Below are 18,368 nucleotides of genomic sequence, written 5' to 3' on the forward strand. Positions count from 1 at the left end.
CATAACAGAAGCATAGTGTAGTGTCATACGATACTCATACATAACAGAAGCATAGTGTAGTGTCACACAATCCTCAAACATAACAGAAGCATAGCGTAGTGTCAAACAATCCTCATACATAACAGAAGCATAGTGTAGTGTCATACGATACTCATACATAACAGAAGCATAGCGTAGTGTCAAACAATCCTCATACATAACAGAAGCATAGTGTAGTGTCACACAATCCTCAAACATAACAGAAGCATAGCATAGTGTCACACAATCCTCAAACATAACAGAAGCATAGCGTAGTGTCATACGATACTCATACATAACAGAACATAGCATAGTGTCATACGATACTCATACATAACAGAAGCATAGTGTAGTGTCATACGATACTCATACATAACAGAAGCATAGCGTAGTGTCACATGATTTTTATACACTAGAATGTGTTTCTACTAATGAAAATAGATGTCTACCCTCCATAAGTTTAAGTTGTTACAATAAATGTGTTTGCAAATCTGGAGAACTATAATAGCAAAGAAATACTAGTACAGATCCTTATTAAAGTATTAATGAAGCTGTATCACAGTTGAAGCCATGCTGACTCTTTATGGCAGATAAGACTGTTGAACATGTAACAGCAGTTTGGATGATAGATTGTATTGTGCAAGTAGATGTACCCATATCGAACAATCAGTAGCTTTATGCTAAGTAGAAAGACTCTTAAGAATTTCCAAACTGTCTCCATAGAAACACAAGAAATTAAAAAAACTACAAATTTGAAAAATATGAAAAGGCAGTGGTTGAGCATGTGGTCTTTGCACATGAATAGCAAAACTATTCACTAGTTATGGTGACAGTTATGGCTCAAAAACAAAGCCTAGTTTTGTTTGAGACTAAGTCCAAATTGTTTCCATGGAAACAATAAAATTGAGTAAAGATTCAAAACATCAAAAGACACCAGTTAAGCAGGTGAGTAATCACTGAAACCAAGTATCACTGAAAATGTTAAAAGGTTTTCAAGTTATGGTCCAGAAACAAACCCTATTTGAGACTAAGTTGAAATATTTTCCATGAAAACACTTAAGAAAAGAAAATTTAGAATAAAATTCAAAATAGCAAAATCTATATATGTTTAACCAGCTAAGCAGATAAGCAATGTATATGCCAAGTTTTGTTGAAATATGTTGAATGGTTTTAAAGTGTTGGCCCAGAAACGAACCCTTACCTACTTGAGAAAAAGTTGAAATTGTTTCCATTGAAAACATATGGAAATAAAATCTTGAAAATGTTTAAAATAGCAAAAGGCACCAGATAAGCTGATGAGCAATGCATATACCAAGTTTTGTTGAAAAACATTGAATGGTTTTCAAGTTATGGCGCCAGCTGAGCCAAAAACAATACATCTCTCCTCCCTTTGGGGAAGACATCATTACAGAAGCATAGCGTACGTAGTATCACACAATCCTCATACATAACAGAATACAGGAGCCAGTGTCACAGGGGGGAAGCACTGGTGTGTATCAGAGCGTGAGTGAATGTGGTTCTGCCCAGAAGCCCTACCTTGGCCACACCATCAGGCAGGAACAAATAGGCTCCAGACTTCTCCTTGGCATTTTTGGTTCCATACAGGACAAACTCAGCCTCAGTTTTGTGTTCAACCAAGTCTGGTTTGGTGGTCATCGCCTGAAACAAAAAGTGTTGAAGGTGGAGTCCTTCAATGAAACTCAACTCTCATGTGGGCAGCTCTGTTTCTTTGTAAAATCCTCCAAAATAACACAGTTAACCTCTTGTGGTGGACCAGGTATTTGACCATGGATCAAGGGGTCTGTGGTTCCAATTCCATCATGGAAATCGAAAATTTAATGTATATTCTACAGTACATAAAAGAAGTTAACTCTTCACAGGAATGTAACCATTTCTTACCTTCAACAACCCTGTAGTCCCAGAGAATCGAGCTTTAAAGTAGGCATTTTCCAGGCTGAAATCAGCTGAGTCAGTCTTATGTTTCACAACAAATGATGGTCTGAAAAAAAAAAACCATCTCTGAAGGTAAACTTTATAAGAAATCTAAACGTGACACTTTTAAGAATTCCATGAATGAACTTACACAGTGGCCTGGTTGGGCTGGGCATTGATGAGCTTGATCTCTACCCTGTGATGTCTTGGGTTCGAGGCAGGGGCAACTCTCCGGATCTGGTAGCGAGCCACACCAAGTGCCGGCAACTCACACACAAAGGCCAGCTGTAAACAACCACACATGGTCAGTGGAACCATACAACTTAACGTACAACAAAGATCTGTGCTCAACGAAGGATGGGTGTAATATGAGTGACATCAGTCTGCCACTTTAGCCAGTCACAGGTTTTACATGTATTTAGTAGAGTAAAAATATCATTCATACTTATACTGACTCATACTAATTGCGTTTCCTTCTCTTCTGAAATGTAGTGGAAACATCCGGAACTGTGTTCCCAGAGAACAGGGAAAACAGCTCACCTGAATGCACCCCTTGAACGGCGCATGTGAGCCGGAACCAAGTGACCAAGCTGGTAACTCATCACTCTCTCATTCTCTCACCTTATATCTGAGATCAGCTCTATCTGAGACAAGATTAACATACCTTGCACTTCAGGCCTGCAGTGCTGTCTGTGACTGCCCAGATCAGCTCTATCTGAGACAAGATTAACATACCCTGTGTCTGCCCAGAACAGCTCTATCTGAGACAATATTAACATACCCTGTGTCTGCCCAGAACAGCTCTATCTGAGACAAGATTAACATACCCTGTGTCTGCCCAGAACAGCTCTATCTGAGACAATATTAACATACCCTGTGTCTGCCCAGAACAGCTCTATCTGAGACAAGATTAACATACCCTGTGTCTGACCAGAACAGCTCTATCTGAGACAGGATCAACATACCCTGTGTCTGCCCAGTACAGCTCTATCTGAGACAAGATTAACACACCCTGTGTCTGCCCAGAACAGCTCTATCTGAGACAATATTAACATACCCTGTGTCTGCCCAGAACAGCTCTATCTGAGACAATATTAACATACCCTGTGTCTGCCCAGAACAGCTCTATCTGAGACAATATTAACATACCCTGTGTCTGCCCAGAACATCTCTATCTGAGACAAGATTAACATACCCTGTGTCTGCCCAGAACAGCTCTATCTGAGACAGGATCAACATACCTTGCACTTCAGGCCTGCAGTCCTGTCTGTGTCTGCCCAGATCAGCTCTATCTGAGACAGGATCAACATACCCTGTGTCTGCCCAGAACAGCTCTATCTGAGACAGGATCAACATACACTGTGTCTGCCCAGTACAGCTCTATCTGAGACAAGATTAACATACCCTGTGTCTGCCCAGAACAGCTCTATCTGAGACAGGATCAACATACCTTGTACTTCAGGCCTGCAGTCCTGTCTGTGTCTGCCCAGAAGGGCTCTATCTGAGAGTGTATGACTTTGCCTGTAGGGTCTTGGACCTCCACATCCACAGTATTGATGAATACTTTTACGACCTCAGTTCGCTTGCTGGCCATGGAGTTGTACAAAATCACAGACCTAGCAAATGTAAATATCACAATTTAAGATAAATGTGTGACACTTTGGGTGACACAATGCAACTATATCCTAAATGTTTCACATGATTCCTTAATATTACCATAAGGTTACTTTGCATGAAGGAATGTTCAGGCCCTCATTCCTTATAGGCTAGAGTTATTTCCCTTAGACTAGTTGAATCAGGCAGTGAGGTGGTTCTGCGCATGCTATCTATATTTTGAAGGCCACATAACATGTCAGTGAGCTCCTCGCCATGTGTCAGGTGCAGCAATGTCTAATGTAGCTCCTCACCATGTGTCAGGGGCAGCAATGTCTAATGTAGCTCCTCGCCATGTGTCAGGGGCAGCAATGTCTAATGTAGCTCCTTGTCATGTGTCAGGGGCAGCAATGTCTAATGTAGCTCTTCGCCATGTGTCAGGGGCAGCAATGTCTAATGTAGCTCCTCGCCATGTGTCAGGGGCAGCAATGTCTAATGTAGCTCCTCGCCATGTGTCAGGGGCAGCAATGTCTAATGTAGCTCCTTGTCATGTGTCGGGGGCAGCAGTGTCTAATGTAGCTCCTCGCCATGTGTCAGGGGCAGCAATGTCTAATGTAGCTCCTTGTCATGTGTTGGGGGCAGCAGTGTCTAACGTAGCTCATTGTCATGTGTCAGGGGCAGCAATGTCTAACGTAGCTTCTCGCCATGTTTCAGGGGCAGCAATGTCTAATGTCAGTTTAAAAATGTGATGTATCTGCTTAACTGCCAACTCGTATGGCCGCTTGGTCAGATAAAGCACGATGTGGTGAGTAAATCACAGATAACAAATCTCCCTTACCTAAAGCTCTCTGACAACTCCATGACTGTCTTGTCTGGCAGAGAATCATGGGATTCCCTCAACTCATCCTGAAACACAGAAGACTTGTTATACAATCTCAGCTTTACACAAATCCGGATCCACACATCACCAGCTTTACACACACATAGCTTCACACGTCGCCAGCTTTACACAAACACGGCTCCACACATCGCCAGCTTTACACACACATTGCTTCCCACATCGCCAGCTTTACACACACATGGCTGCACACATCTCCAGCTTTACACACACATGGCTCCACACATCGCCAGCTTTACACACACATGGCTCCACACATCGCCAGCTTTACACACACATGGCTCCACATATCGCTAGCTTTACACATGCATGGCTCCTCACATCGCCAGCTTTACACACACATGGTTCACACATCACCAGCTTTACACACACATGGCCCCTTCCATTGTAAGCTTTACACACACATGGCTTCACACATCGCCAGCTTTACACACACATGGTTCACACATCACCAGCTTTACACACACATGGCCCCTTCCATTGTAAGCTTTACACACACATGGCTTCACACATCGCCAGCTTTACACACACATGGTTCACACATCACCAGCTTTACACACACATGGCTGCTGACATCGCCAGCTTTACACACACATGGCTGCTGACATCGCCAGCTTTACACACACATGGTTCACACATCACCAGCTTTACACATACATGGCTCCTCACATCGCCAGCTTTACACACACATGGTTCACACATCACCAGCTTTACACATACATGGCTCCTCACATCACCAGCTTTACACATACATGGCTCCTCACGTCACCAGCTTTACACACACATGGCCCCTTCCATTGCAAGCTTTACACACACATGGCTCCATGCATCGCCAGCTTTACACACACATGGCTCCATGCATCGCCAGCTTTACACACATATGGCTCCACACATCGCCAGCTTTAGACACATATGGCTCCATACATCGCCAGCTTTACACAAACACGGCTCCACATATCACCAGCTTAACACATACATGGCTCCACACATCGCTAGCTTTAGACACACATGGCTCCATGCATCGCCAGCTTTACACACATATGGCTCCACACATCGCCAGCTTTACACACACACGGCTCCACACATCGCCAGCTTTACACACACACAGCTCCACACATCGCCAGCTTTACGTACATATGGCTCCACACATGGCCAGCTTTACACACACATGGCTCCACACATGGCCAGCTTTACACACACATGGCTCCACACATCGCCAGCTTTACACACACATGGCTCCACACATCGCCAGCTTTACACACACATGCCTTCACACATCGCCAGCTTTACACACACATGGCTCCTCACATCACCAGCTTTACACATACATGGCTCCTCACGTCACCAGCTTTACACACACATGGCCCCTTCCATTGCAAGCTTTACACACACATGGCTCCATGCATCGCCAGCTTTACACACACATGGCTCCTCACATCACCAGCTTTACACACACATGGCTCCTCACATCCCCAGCTTTACACACACATGGCTGCTGACATGGCCAGCTTTACAAACACATGGCTGCTGACATCGCCAGCTTTACACAAACATGGCTCCACACATCGCCAGCTTTACACACACATGGCTTCACACATCGCCAGCTTTACACACACATGGCTTCACACATCGCCAGCTTTACACACACATGGCTTCACACATCGCCAGCTTTACACACACATGGCTCCACACATCGCCAGCTTTACACACACATGGCTTCACACATCGCCAGCTTTACACACACATGGCTTCACACATCGCCAGCTTTACACACACATGGCTTCACACATCGCCAGCTTTACACACACATGGCTTCACACATCGCCAGCTTTACACACACATGGTTCACACATCACCAGCTTTACACATACATGGCTTCTTACAGAAACCCTGCTGCACAAATATTGGAACCCATGAAGATACAGCCTAGAATACATCTTCAGCAACCCATCCTTTCCGTAAAAGGCCATTGTGCTTGTCGTAAGAGGCGACTTATGGAATTGGTGGTCAGGCTCGCTGACTTGTTTGATGCATGTCATCGTATCCCAATTGCATGGATTGATGCTCATGATATCAATCAATGGATTGTCTCGTCCAGACTAGATTATTTACAGACCGCCGTCATATAGCTTGAATATTGCTGAGTGCGGCATTAAACAACAAACAAACAAATACAAAACCAATATGGGTGAAACTAAAATGACTTCTTTTAATGATACAATTTCTGGGATGATCGAAGCAGATGAGGAATGCACCTTGCCAGAGACAGGCAGAAACCTATTATTGAGGTGAGCTAAATTGGCTAGTGTTGCGGCATGGAACTGACCACATTGAAGTAGTATGTCTTGTCTTTGTAGTCATTCTTCTCGGCGGCAAGTAGGTACGTGGCACACTCTACTATCAAGCGTTTCAGATGTGCCAGGGACTCCACTATCCTACAACACACAAAGTGTATCAACATAAATGAGACAGTAAGAGCAAAGAGACCAGCGTTGAAAACACTGCACATAATGGCAACATATTCCAATATGAATAACAAAGAAGTCTGAAATAGCCTGTACATTTACTTTCCTATCTACATTCTAAGAATATTGCAACAAACTAACTGACCTGTTGCCGTAGTCCACAACCACAAAGTCCTTGGCTGTGCCGGTGATGCCATCGTGGTGCTGGAAAAGCCCCAGCGCCCGCCGCGCAGTCACCAGGTGGCTCATCATCTCCACGGACGGAAAGGCTGATGATGTAAACTTCCTAGCATATGACTGGGCCATGGAAAATATCACTTCCGCAGACCTACAAGCAATATGACAGCACTCATCAAAAGCAGTGAAAACCTAACAGCTCTGTACCTCGCTTTACAATTATAGCTAATTTTATTTGAAATTAATATCTAACAGCCCATAGAAGAATTAGCAAAATCCAGAGGAACACAGGTACTGAGTTCACCTTTAAATTAAAGGGGTGAGGTTATGCCAAGTTATTCATTTTAAACAAATCTTTTTTAGGTTCTCAAATGATCCCTTCTATTATGCTAACAAAAGAGAGATAGTGATAGTGGAGCTGGATAGTGATAGTGAAGCTGTATAGTGATAGTGAAGCTGGATAGTGATAGTGAAGCGGGATACTGATAGTGGAGCTGGATACTGATAGTGAAGCTAGATACTGATAGTGAAGCTGGATAGTGATAGTGGAGCTGGATAGTGAGAGTGAAGCTAGATACTGATAATGAAGCTGGATAGTGATAGTGGAGCTGTATAGTGATAGTGAAGCTGGATAGTGATAGTGAAGCTAGATACTGATAATGAAGCTGGATAGTGATAGCGGAGCTGGATAGTGAGAGTGAAGCTGGATAGTGATAGTGAAGCTAGATACTGATAGTGAAGCTGGATAGTGATAGTGGAGCTAGATACTGATAGTGAAGCTGGATAGTGATAGTGGAGCTGGAAAATGATAGTGGAGCTGTATAGTGATAGTGAAGCTGGATACTGATAGTGGAGCTGGATAGTGATAGTGGAGCTGGATAGTGAGAGTGAAGCTAGATACTGATAATGAAGCTGGATAGTGATAGTGGAGCTGTATAGTGATAGTGAAGCTGGATAGTGATAGTGAAGCTAGATACTGATAATGAAGCTGGATAGTGATAGTGGAGCTGGATAGTGATAGTGGAGCTGGATAGTGAGAGTGAAGCTGGATAGTGATAGTGAAGCTAGATACTGATAGTGAAGCTAGATACTGATAGTGAAGCTGGATAGTGATAGTGGAGCTAGATACTGATAGTGAAGCTGGATAGTGATAGTGGAGCTGGAAAATGATAGTGGAGCTGTATAGTGATAGTGAAGCTGGATACTGATAGTGGAGCTAGATACTGATAGTGAAGCTGTATAGTGATAGTGAAACTGGATACTGATAGTGGAGCTGTCTAGTGATAGTGAAGCTAGATAGTGAAGCTAGATATTATTATTTAAGCTAGAAAGTCATATTGAACAATTGTTAATAATTCTAAGGGTACTACCTCTATTACATATCTTCCATAAATCCTTATTTTGGCTTCAATCACACTAACTGAAATTTTCAGATTTTTAAGGAAGTTCTCTTCACTGTCAATTACACACAACTAGTTCTCGCCAACTAGTCTTGTAACTACCCAAGCCATGACATAATGGCAGCAACCATACTTTTTTGCCTCATCTCCTACTAGAGGTAGATGAATTGGGGAGGTGGGAGGGAGTAATTTGTTTGTAATAGAGGTAGTATTCTTAGAATTATTAACAATGATAACCATTGTTCAATAATGTTTATGAAGCTTCTACATCTATTACATATATGCCAGAATATACCAGAGGGACCCCAGTGGGATCTGCCTCTGGTAACTTCCTGTGTAATTGACAGCAATCCTCTTCTGGAAACCATAATGTACTGATTCTCATTCTACTGAGATAATTTCCTCTGAAATTCCCCTTGAGGACTTGAAAATCAGAAACTATGTCAATAATCAGACAAATATATCACTAGATTTACCGTTTTATCTGCTGATTTTGACCATAATTAACCTGGATTAGTGACCTTTTATACCAGCGATTATGTCACTTCCGTTTCTGACGCCATTTCCAGTTATGACGTCACTTCCCCTTTTTGGTAATGATGTCTTTCTAGGTCTACCTTATGGTTACAAGAATTTGTTCAGCTATTTCTGGTGTTGACGTCACTTCCGGTCGGGATGCTGCTTATCACATGTTCTCTGTGAGTCCACCAAAGGAGGTCTGGTAGGAAAAGAGGAGGAAGCTGAGGCTGGAACTCTAGGCCCTTCGATCGTATAGAGTTTACCATGTCTGGAGAGGACGTAGCCTCAGCCTTCCTCTGAAGGTCAGGTCCTGTAGAGATGTCAAGTCGCCTAGCAGAGACATCCACCACCTCAGCGACTTGCTGGGTTGACTTGAGATTGACTGAATCATCTTTAAAGTCTTGTCGATAGAATCCTCTGGAGGACATAGATATACCCTGTCTAGCTGGAATCTTGCTCTGATGTATATAATGTCTTGGACCGGAGTAGTCTCTGACTAGGCTGGGTTGACTAGGAAACCTGGGAAGGTCATAAGTTGGACCAAGAATATTATGTTCTGATGTAGCTGATTTTTCCCTTGGTCTGCCACTAAGAGGCCGTCCAGATAACCATGGATTCGAACTAGCTGGAGATGTGCGAAACATGATGACTGGCGCTGTAATTCTGGTGAATAGTAAAGGTGCTATTGCTATCCTGAATGGAAAGACTAGGAATTTGTAACGTCAGCCATTGATTGCGAAGCGTAGATATATCCAAGATGATGTTTGTATCGGGACGTGAAGATATGCATCTGTAAGATCTAGGCTGATAAGCCAGGCTCCCTTCATCAGCGTCGACCACAACTTCCGAATGGATTCCATCTGGAAGGTTGGAGGCGGCACCAGATATCTCTTGTTGAGGATCTTTAGATCTATTATCATCCTCATCTTGGTTGTGTGTTTTTTCAGGACCAAACACCTTTGGTGTTGTTAGACTCTTTTAGTTCCAAAATAGCTCACTTCTTTAGTAGTTTCCTGACAGCCAATTCTGCAGCTGCAAATTTGGCACCGGTTAGGTGCAACCTTCGACCCACGGCATGTATGTTCAGGCTCGGATGTTTCTGAAGTGTAGCTTGTAACCATGAGCCACAACATCTAGAATCCAGTGGTCGGGCGTAACTTGCGTCCAAGTTTTGTCATATGACAGAAGGCACCCTCCCACTGGGCCCAGAGTCAATGTTTCGTTGAAAGACATAGGCGTAATCCATGTACGTAACCAGAGTACGTTATCGAAAGAGTCTATAGCGTCAGAGGGGGTTGTAAGGAAGTCAGAATTTTCTTTCCCCTCTGCCGCTTGATCTTCCACGGGGATTACTGTAAATCTTGAAATTAACGCGAGCATGAATTAAATGCGAAAATGCGAGTGGTCTTTGCTCGCATTTTTAAAAATTGCATTTATATCAACAATAAGACATTTTGGATAGCAAAAATACCAACTTGGACATACGCTGATGTATTCCACACCACTGTTTATTGAGCAGCACTTAAAATATATATACAATGTCATTCAAAAACTAATTACGTCCTGTGAATTGTCACTGCTGGGGTCAAGACAAGAGTTCTACTCACTTATGTCATCACTGATCACACCTGCAAGTCCAGACAGACGTCACCCTTTGTTCTTTACGACTGCGTCAAAGGCGGACACGAGCTAGCGTGCATGTATTGTTTTTGCGGAAGTATTTTACTCAGCGCTAATAAACGGTGTTATTTGGTGTGTGATTGGATTAATTTAAGGTTGGATTAAGGTGAGGATTCTAAACCTGACTGAGGACATCTTTAGATAAAAATCCACTGATGCTTGAGAGGAGGGGTTGTCGCATTCATATTGAGTCCCATTTTTGGCTAGGGTCCAGTGGTCACATTCTTTTGGAGACGCATTAATTTCACGATTTACAGTATATCCCCTTGGCTGGCAAAAAGAGTCCTGTTAAGTTTGTGGCTTGTCGTACCTCCGCCTCGGTCTGAACGAATCCTTCCCACAGGGGACATAGTTCTTCTCAGGAGGCTGTTTGGACACAGATGGTCCCAGGGTCGCTTGTGAGACTGATTCATACTCATCCGCTCAGGTCTATGGTTGAAGTCTGGAAATACTCAGCTTGACTTCATGTATCACATTTCCGAGCTAGCCGTTGAAAGTTGTGGTTGCTGATATTGGTTGCGATGTCACAAACTTCTTGGTCTGGCTAGATACGTCCCTCAGACCTAATCTGAGCTGTTGTCACTGTAGTCTCAGTAACTGTGAGGAAGTCCAGACTTTGGATGCTAGTAAATCTTCCTGCATCTTAACGACCGAGTCAAGAAGACTGTGAATTAGTCCGAATTGATCGGTCCTAATAGTCATGTGTGTTTTGGCAATGCTAATTCCTTGAAACGTGATTCTGATAACGTGATGTTCATGATGGGATTGTGCAATAATTTATAGAAATCCTCATCCAAGTCTTTGAACTCTTTTGTTTCATTGTGAGTCTTGTATAACTTCCGTTTCATAGGTGGAAGAAGTAGACGTTCATCATGCTTGAGTTTATGGATGTTATCCATCGATTGGTCTACAACCTTGCCTGCGTAGCTGGGCCAAGGTAACATCTGATGAATATGCTGAGATGGAGCAGGCGCATGACATCCACAGTATTCCGTCATCTGGAGTGGTGAATCCTCTGTCACATGTGGCTGAAGTGAAGGCATAAGGTCGTAAAGTTCTTCAATCAGTTTCACAAAAGTGTCGCCTTCACTGTAACCTTGTTGGGATGAGTCAAGCTCCTCCAAACCCTCTGATTCCGGCTCTGAGTAACCTTGGGAATCTCTCGTGAGGGGTCAATAATCGTATCCCTCAGGTTCTGCCCTGTAGAGCTCGTCATCCTCCGGTGACCATGATTCAGGTCTATATCTCCCTGAGGCTCTCCCGTGCATAATGGTAGCAATGCGATGGCTGGCCGACTGGCTGGGTAATCCCATGGAGTCTTGAGTCTTGGCTTGAGTCAAACGGTAAGCCGTGGTCGGTAAGCTGGGTAGCCGTGGGTGGCTGGCCCATGGCGGCCGTACGGTGTCTTCGTGGTTGGCTGGCTGGATGGCTTATCAGTCGGTTGCTATGGCGTGGTGGCTTGGTTGCAGTTGCCTGTCCATGGATACCGTGAAGTTCCTGTACAGGATTGTTAACTGTGCTAGCTAGCTTGGTGACTGGTCTATGGGTTGGCGACCTGGAGCCACGCCGTGGTCTGTGGCCTGGCCCCCGGCCGTGGATGAACATCTGGTCTCTATCTTAGCATCCATATCGGACAGCTTTGCTTCTAGCATGTCCTTCATGATTTCTAGTATGTCCTTCATCATCTCCTGCTGTTCTCTCAGTAGCTGTTGTAGGAGACTCATGGTGAGTGCAGAAGATGATGGGGTCGCTGGAGAGGGAGGCACTGGGGTAGACAGTGATTTTTCAGTGGTGCACTTTCTGCACTTTCACGGTAGTTACAAGACTACTTGGCAACAACTAGTTGTGTGTAAATGACAATGAAGAGTAAATTCTGAAAATTTTAGTAAGATTGAAGCCAAAATACAGGATTTATGGCAGATATGTAATAGAGGTAGAAGTTTCGTAAGAATTAGTGAAGCTAGATACTAATAGTGAAGCTAGATACTGACCCACTATCAGTATGTTCATATGAGTGTTATCACATACCTCAGATAACCCACCATTAGTATGTTCACCAGAGTGTTATCACATACCTGAGATGACCCACTGTCAGAATGTTTACCAGAGTGTTATCACATACCTGAAATGACCCACCATCAGTATGTTCACCAGAATGTTATCACATACTTCAGATAACCCACTATCAGTATTTCACCAGTGTTAAAACATACCTGAGATGACCCACCATCAGTATGTTCACCAGAGTGTTATCACATACCTGAGATGACCCACCATCAGTATGTTCACCAGAGTGTTATCACATACCTGAGATGACCCACCATCAGAATGTTCACCAGAGTGTTATCACATACCAGAGATGACCCACCATCAGTATGTTCACCAGAGTGTTATCACATACCTGAGATGACCCACCATCAGTATGTTTACCAGAGTGTTATCACATACCAGAGATGACCCACCATCAGTATGTTCACCAGAGTGTTATCACATACCTGAGATAACCCACCATCAATATGTTTACCAGAGTGTTATCACATACCTGAGATGACCCACCATCAGAATGTTCACCAGAGTGTTATCACATACCTGAGGTGACCCACCATCAGTATGTTCACCAGAGTGTTATCACATACCTGAGATGACCCACCATCAGAATGTTCACCAGAGTGTTATCACATACCAGAGATGACCCACTATGAGTATGTTCACCAGAGTGTTATCACATACCTGAGATGACCCACCATCAGTATGTTTACCAGAGTGTTATCACATACCAGAGATGACCCACCATCAGTATGTTCACCAGAGTGTTATCACATACCTGAGATGACCCACTGTCAGTATGTTTACCAGAGTGTTATCACATACCTGAGATGACCCACCATCAGTATGTTCATCAGAGTGTTATCACATACCAGAGATGACTCACCATCAGTATGTTCACCAGAGTGTTATCACATACCAGAGATGACCCACCATCAGTATGTTCACCAGTGTTATCCTATACCTGAGATAACCCACCATCAATATGTTTACCAGAGTGTTATCACATACCTGAGATGACCCACCATCAGAATGTTCACCAGAGTGTTATCACATACCTGAGGTGACCCACTGTCAGTATGTTCACCAGAGTGTTATCACATACCTGAGATGACCCACTATGAGTATGTTCACCAGAGTGTTATCACATACCTGAGATGACCCACCATCAGTATGTTTACCAGAGTGTTATCACATACCTGAGATGACCCACCATCAGTATGTTCACCAGAGTGTTATCACATACCAGAGATGACCCACCATCAGTATGTTCACCAGTGTTATCCTATACCTGAGATAACCCACCATCAGTATGTTTACCAGAGTGTTATCACATACCTGAGATGACCCACCATTAGAATGTTCACCAGAGTGTTATCACATACCTGAGGTGACCCACTGTCAGTATGTTCACCAGAGTGTTATCACATACCTGAGATGACCCACCATCAGTATGTTCACCAGTGTTATCCTATACCTGAGATAACCCACCATCAGTATGTTTACCAGAGTGTTATCACATACCTGAGATGACCCACCATCAGTTTGTTCACCAGAGTGTTATCCTATACCTGAGATGACCCACCATCAGTATGTTCACCAGAGTGTTATCACATACCTGAGGTGACCCACTGTCAGTATGTTCACCAGAGTGTTATCACATACCAGAGATGACCCACCATCAGTATGTTCACCAGTGTTATCCTATACCTGAGTTAACCCACCATCAGTATGTTTACCAGAGTGTTATCACATACCTGAGATGACCCACTGTCAGTATGTTCACCAGTGTTATCACATACCTGAGATGACCCACCATCAGTATGTTCACCAGTGTTATCACATACCTGAGATGACCCACCATCAGTATGTTCACCAGTGTTATCCTATATCTGAGATAACCCACCATCAGTATGTTTACCAGAGTGTTATCACATACCTGAGATGACCCACCATCAGTATGTTCACCAGAGTGTTATCACATACCTGAGGTGACCCACCATCAGTATGTTCACCAGAGTGTTATCACATACCTGAGATGACCCACCATCAGTATGTTCACCAGAGTGTTATCACATACCAGAGATGACCCACCATCAGTATGTTTACCAGAGTGTTATCCTATACCTGAGATAACCAACCATCAGTATGTTTACCAGAGTGTTATCACATACCTGAGATGACCCTCCATCAGTATGTTCACCAGAGTGTTATCACATACCTGAGGTGACCCACTGTCAGTATGTTTACCAGAGTGTTATCACATACCTGAGATGACCCACCATCAGTATGTTCACCAGAGTGTTATCACATACCAGAGATGACCCACTGTCAGTATGTTTACCAGAGTGTTATCACATACCTGAGATGACCCACCATCAGTATGTTCACCAGTGTTATCCTATATCTGAGATAACCCACCATCAGTATGTTTACCAGAGTGTTATCACATACCTGAGATGACCCACCATCAGTATGTTCACCAGAGTGTTATCACATACCTGAGGTGACCCACCATCAGTATGTTCACCAGAGTGTTATCACATACCTGAGATGACCCACCATCAGTATGTTCACCAGAGTGTTATCACATACCAGAGATGACCCACCATCAGTATGTTTACCAGAGTGTTATCCTATACCTGAGATAACCAACCATCAGTATGTTTACCAGAGTGTTATCACATACCTGAGATGACCCTCCATCAGTATGTTCACCAGAGTGTTATCACATACCTGAGGTGACCCACTGTCAGTATGTTCACCAGAGTGTTATCACATACCTGAGATGACCCACCATCAGTATGTTCACCAGAGTGTTATCACATACCAGAGATGACCCACTGTCAGTATGTTTACCAGAGTGTTATCACATACCTGAGATGACCCTCCATTAGCCTGTCCAGGTGTTTGTAGAAGGGCCTAGAGGTGAAATATCCGCTCCAGTAGTGATCATCACGGTCAGCATAAGTGAAGAAATCTCCGCTGAGCACTGGGATGCTCTTGGGCTGTGCCCCTACGTCTACCCCCATAGTCTTGTATAGAGTGTTGAAGTAGTCAGACAATGTACCGAACTGCATCTGTGAGAACAGGATGTGTGTTGTCAGACAATGTACCAAACTGCATCCGTGAGAACAGGATTGTGTGCTGTCAGACCAAGTACTGAACTGCTTCTGTGAGAACAGGATTGTGTGTTGTCAGACAATGTACCAAACTGCATCCGTGAGAACAGGATTGTGTGTTGTCAGACCAAGTACTGAACTGCTTCTGTGAGAACAGGATTGTGTGTTGTCAGTCAATATACCAAAAAGGATCTGTGAGAACAGGATTGTTTGTAGAGGGTACAGTCTGTCCTAAGCATATAAATCTGAATCACACAAATATTGTATTGTGGACTTGACGCGTTCAATCAACAAAGTTGACAGTCAACTGTTTATTTCTAAGGGCAGGGATGTCTGTGCTGATAGCAGTATTTCAATGTTTACCTGTGTATTGAGTTCTGAATGTGAGTTGACATAGTTGAAGATCTTCTGGTAGTTGGAGTACTGCTTGTCCCACTCATCGGCCTGGTCGTAGCGGAAGTCATCCCCAAGTGGGATCAACAGCACATTGGTCTTGTACAGTTGGGCTTTCTTCCGATACTGGTCCAACAAGGTCAGGGACCTACAACACACATCTCCTCCTGTATTTCACTCCTGTATTTCACCCCACTACATCACACATCTCCTCCTGTATTTCACTCCTGTATATCACCCCACTACATCACACATCTCCTCCTGTCTCTCTCCCAACTACATCACATATCTCCTCCTGTATCTCACCACACTACATCACACATCTCCTCCTGTATCTCACCCCACTACATCACACATCTCCTACTGTATCTAACCCCAATACATCACACATCTCCTCCTGTATCTCACCCCACTACATCACACATCTCCTCCTGTATCTCACCACACTACATCACTCATCTCCTCCTGTATCTCATCCCACTACATCCCACATCTCCTCCTGTATCTCACCCAACTACAACACACATCTCCTCCTGTATCTCACCCAACTACAACCACATCTCCTCCAGTATTTCTCCCCACTACATCCCATATCACCTCCTGTATCTCACTCCTGTATCTCACCCCACTATATCACACATCTCCTCCTGTATCTCTCCCCACTACATCACACATCTCCTCCTGTGTCTCACTCCTGTATCTCACCCCACTATATCACACATCCCCTCCTGTATCTCACCCCACTACATCACACATCTCCTCCTGTATCTCATCCCACTACATCACACATCTTCTCCTGTATCTCATCCCACTACATCACACATCTCCTCCTGTATCTCTCCCCACTACATCACAAATCTCTTTCTGTATCTCTCCCCACTACACCACATATCACCTCCTGTATCTCACCCAACTACAACACACATCTCCTCCTGTATCTCTCCCCACTACATCACACATCTCCTCCTGTTTCTCTCCCCACTATATCACCTCCTGTATCTCACCACACTACATCACACATCTCCTCCTGTATCTCTCCCCACTACATCACCTCCTGTATCTCACCACACTACATCACACATGTCCTCCTGTATCTCATTCCACTACATCACACATCTCCTTCTGTACCTCACCAAACTTCATCACACATCTCCTCCAGTATCTCTCCCCACTACATCACACATCTCCTCCTGTATCTCACTCCTGTATCTCACCCCACTATATCACACATCTCCCCCAGTATCTCACCCCACTACATCACACATCATCTCCTGTATCTCACCCCACTACATCACACAGCTCCTCCTGTATCTCACCCCACTACATCACACATCTCCTCACTGTCACATTGACCACCTATAGTGACAATATGTACCTCTCTGTCACATTGAGCTTCTATAGTGACAATGTGTACCTCTCTGTCACATTGAGCGCCTATAGTGACAATGTGTACCTCTCTGTCACATTGAGCTCCTATAGTGACAATGTGTACCTCTCTGTCACATTGAGCTCCTATAGTGACAATGTGTACCTCTCTGTCACATTGACCACATATAGTGACAATGTGTACCTCCCTGTCAGATTGAGCTCCTATAGTGACAATGTGTACCTCTCTGTCACATTGAGCTCCTATAGTGACAATGTGTACCTCTCTGTCAGATTGAGCTCCTATAGTGACAATGTGTACCTCTCTGTCACATTGACCACCTATAGTGACAATGTGTACCTCCCTGTCAGATTGAGCTCCTATAGTGACAATGTGTACCTCTCTGTCACATTGAGCTTCTATAGTGACAATGTGTACCTCCCTGTCAGATTGAGCTCCTATAGTGACAATGTGTACCTCTCTGTCACATTGAGCTTCTATAGTGACAATGTGTACATCTCTGTCACATTGAGCTCCTATAGTGACAATGTGTACCTCTCTGTCACATTGAGCTTCTATAGTGACAATGTGTACCTCTCTGTCACATTGAGCTTCTATAGTGACAATGTGTACCTCCCTGTCAGATTGAGCTCCTATAGTGACAATGTGTACCTCTCTGTCACATTGAGCTTCTATAGTGATAATGTGTACATCTCTGTCACATTGAGCTCCTATAGTGACAATGTGTACCTCTCTGTC

General features: G+C 43.9%; 1 protein-coding gene across 4 annotated transcripts in view; it reads right to left on the reverse strand.

Moving 5' to 3' along the window:
* LOC139461023 (alpha-mannosidase 2x-like) overlaps positions 1–18,368 on the reverse strand; it is a 91,398-nt gene that overhangs the window by 20,198 nt on the left and 52,832 nt on the right. For all 4 annotated transcript variants that reach the window (XM_071242507.1, XM_071242504.1, XM_071242506.1 and 1 more), the window contains 9 exons: positions 16,214–16,391; positions 15,606–15,808; positions 7,052–7,234; positions 6,768–6,876; positions 4,382–4,449; positions 3,401–3,566; positions 2,102–2,235; positions 1,918–2,017; positions 1,555–1,677 (listed from right to left, as the gene is read on the reverse strand). In XM_071242507.1, the coding sequence (XP_071098608.1) occupies positions 1,555–1,677; positions 1,918–2,017; positions 2,102–2,235; positions 3,401–3,566; positions 4,382–4,449; positions 6,768–6,876; positions 7,052–7,234; positions 15,606–15,808; positions 16,214–16,391 (1,264 nt within the window). The remainder of the gene's footprint in view (positions 1–1,554; positions 1,678–1,917; positions 2,018–2,101; positions 2,236–3,400; positions 3,567–4,381; positions 4,450–6,767; positions 6,877–7,051; positions 7,235–15,605; positions 15,809–16,213; positions 16,392–18,368) is intronic.

This window comes from Haliotis cracherodii, unplaced genomic scaffold (assembly GCF_022045235.1).
Source record: "Haliotis cracherodii isolate W230 unplaced genomic scaffold, xgHalCrac1.p SCAF_14, whole genome shotgun sequence".
Classification (NCBI taxonomy): domain Eukaryota; kingdom Metazoa; phylum Mollusca; class Gastropoda; order Lepetellida; family Haliotidae; genus Haliotis; species Haliotis cracherodii.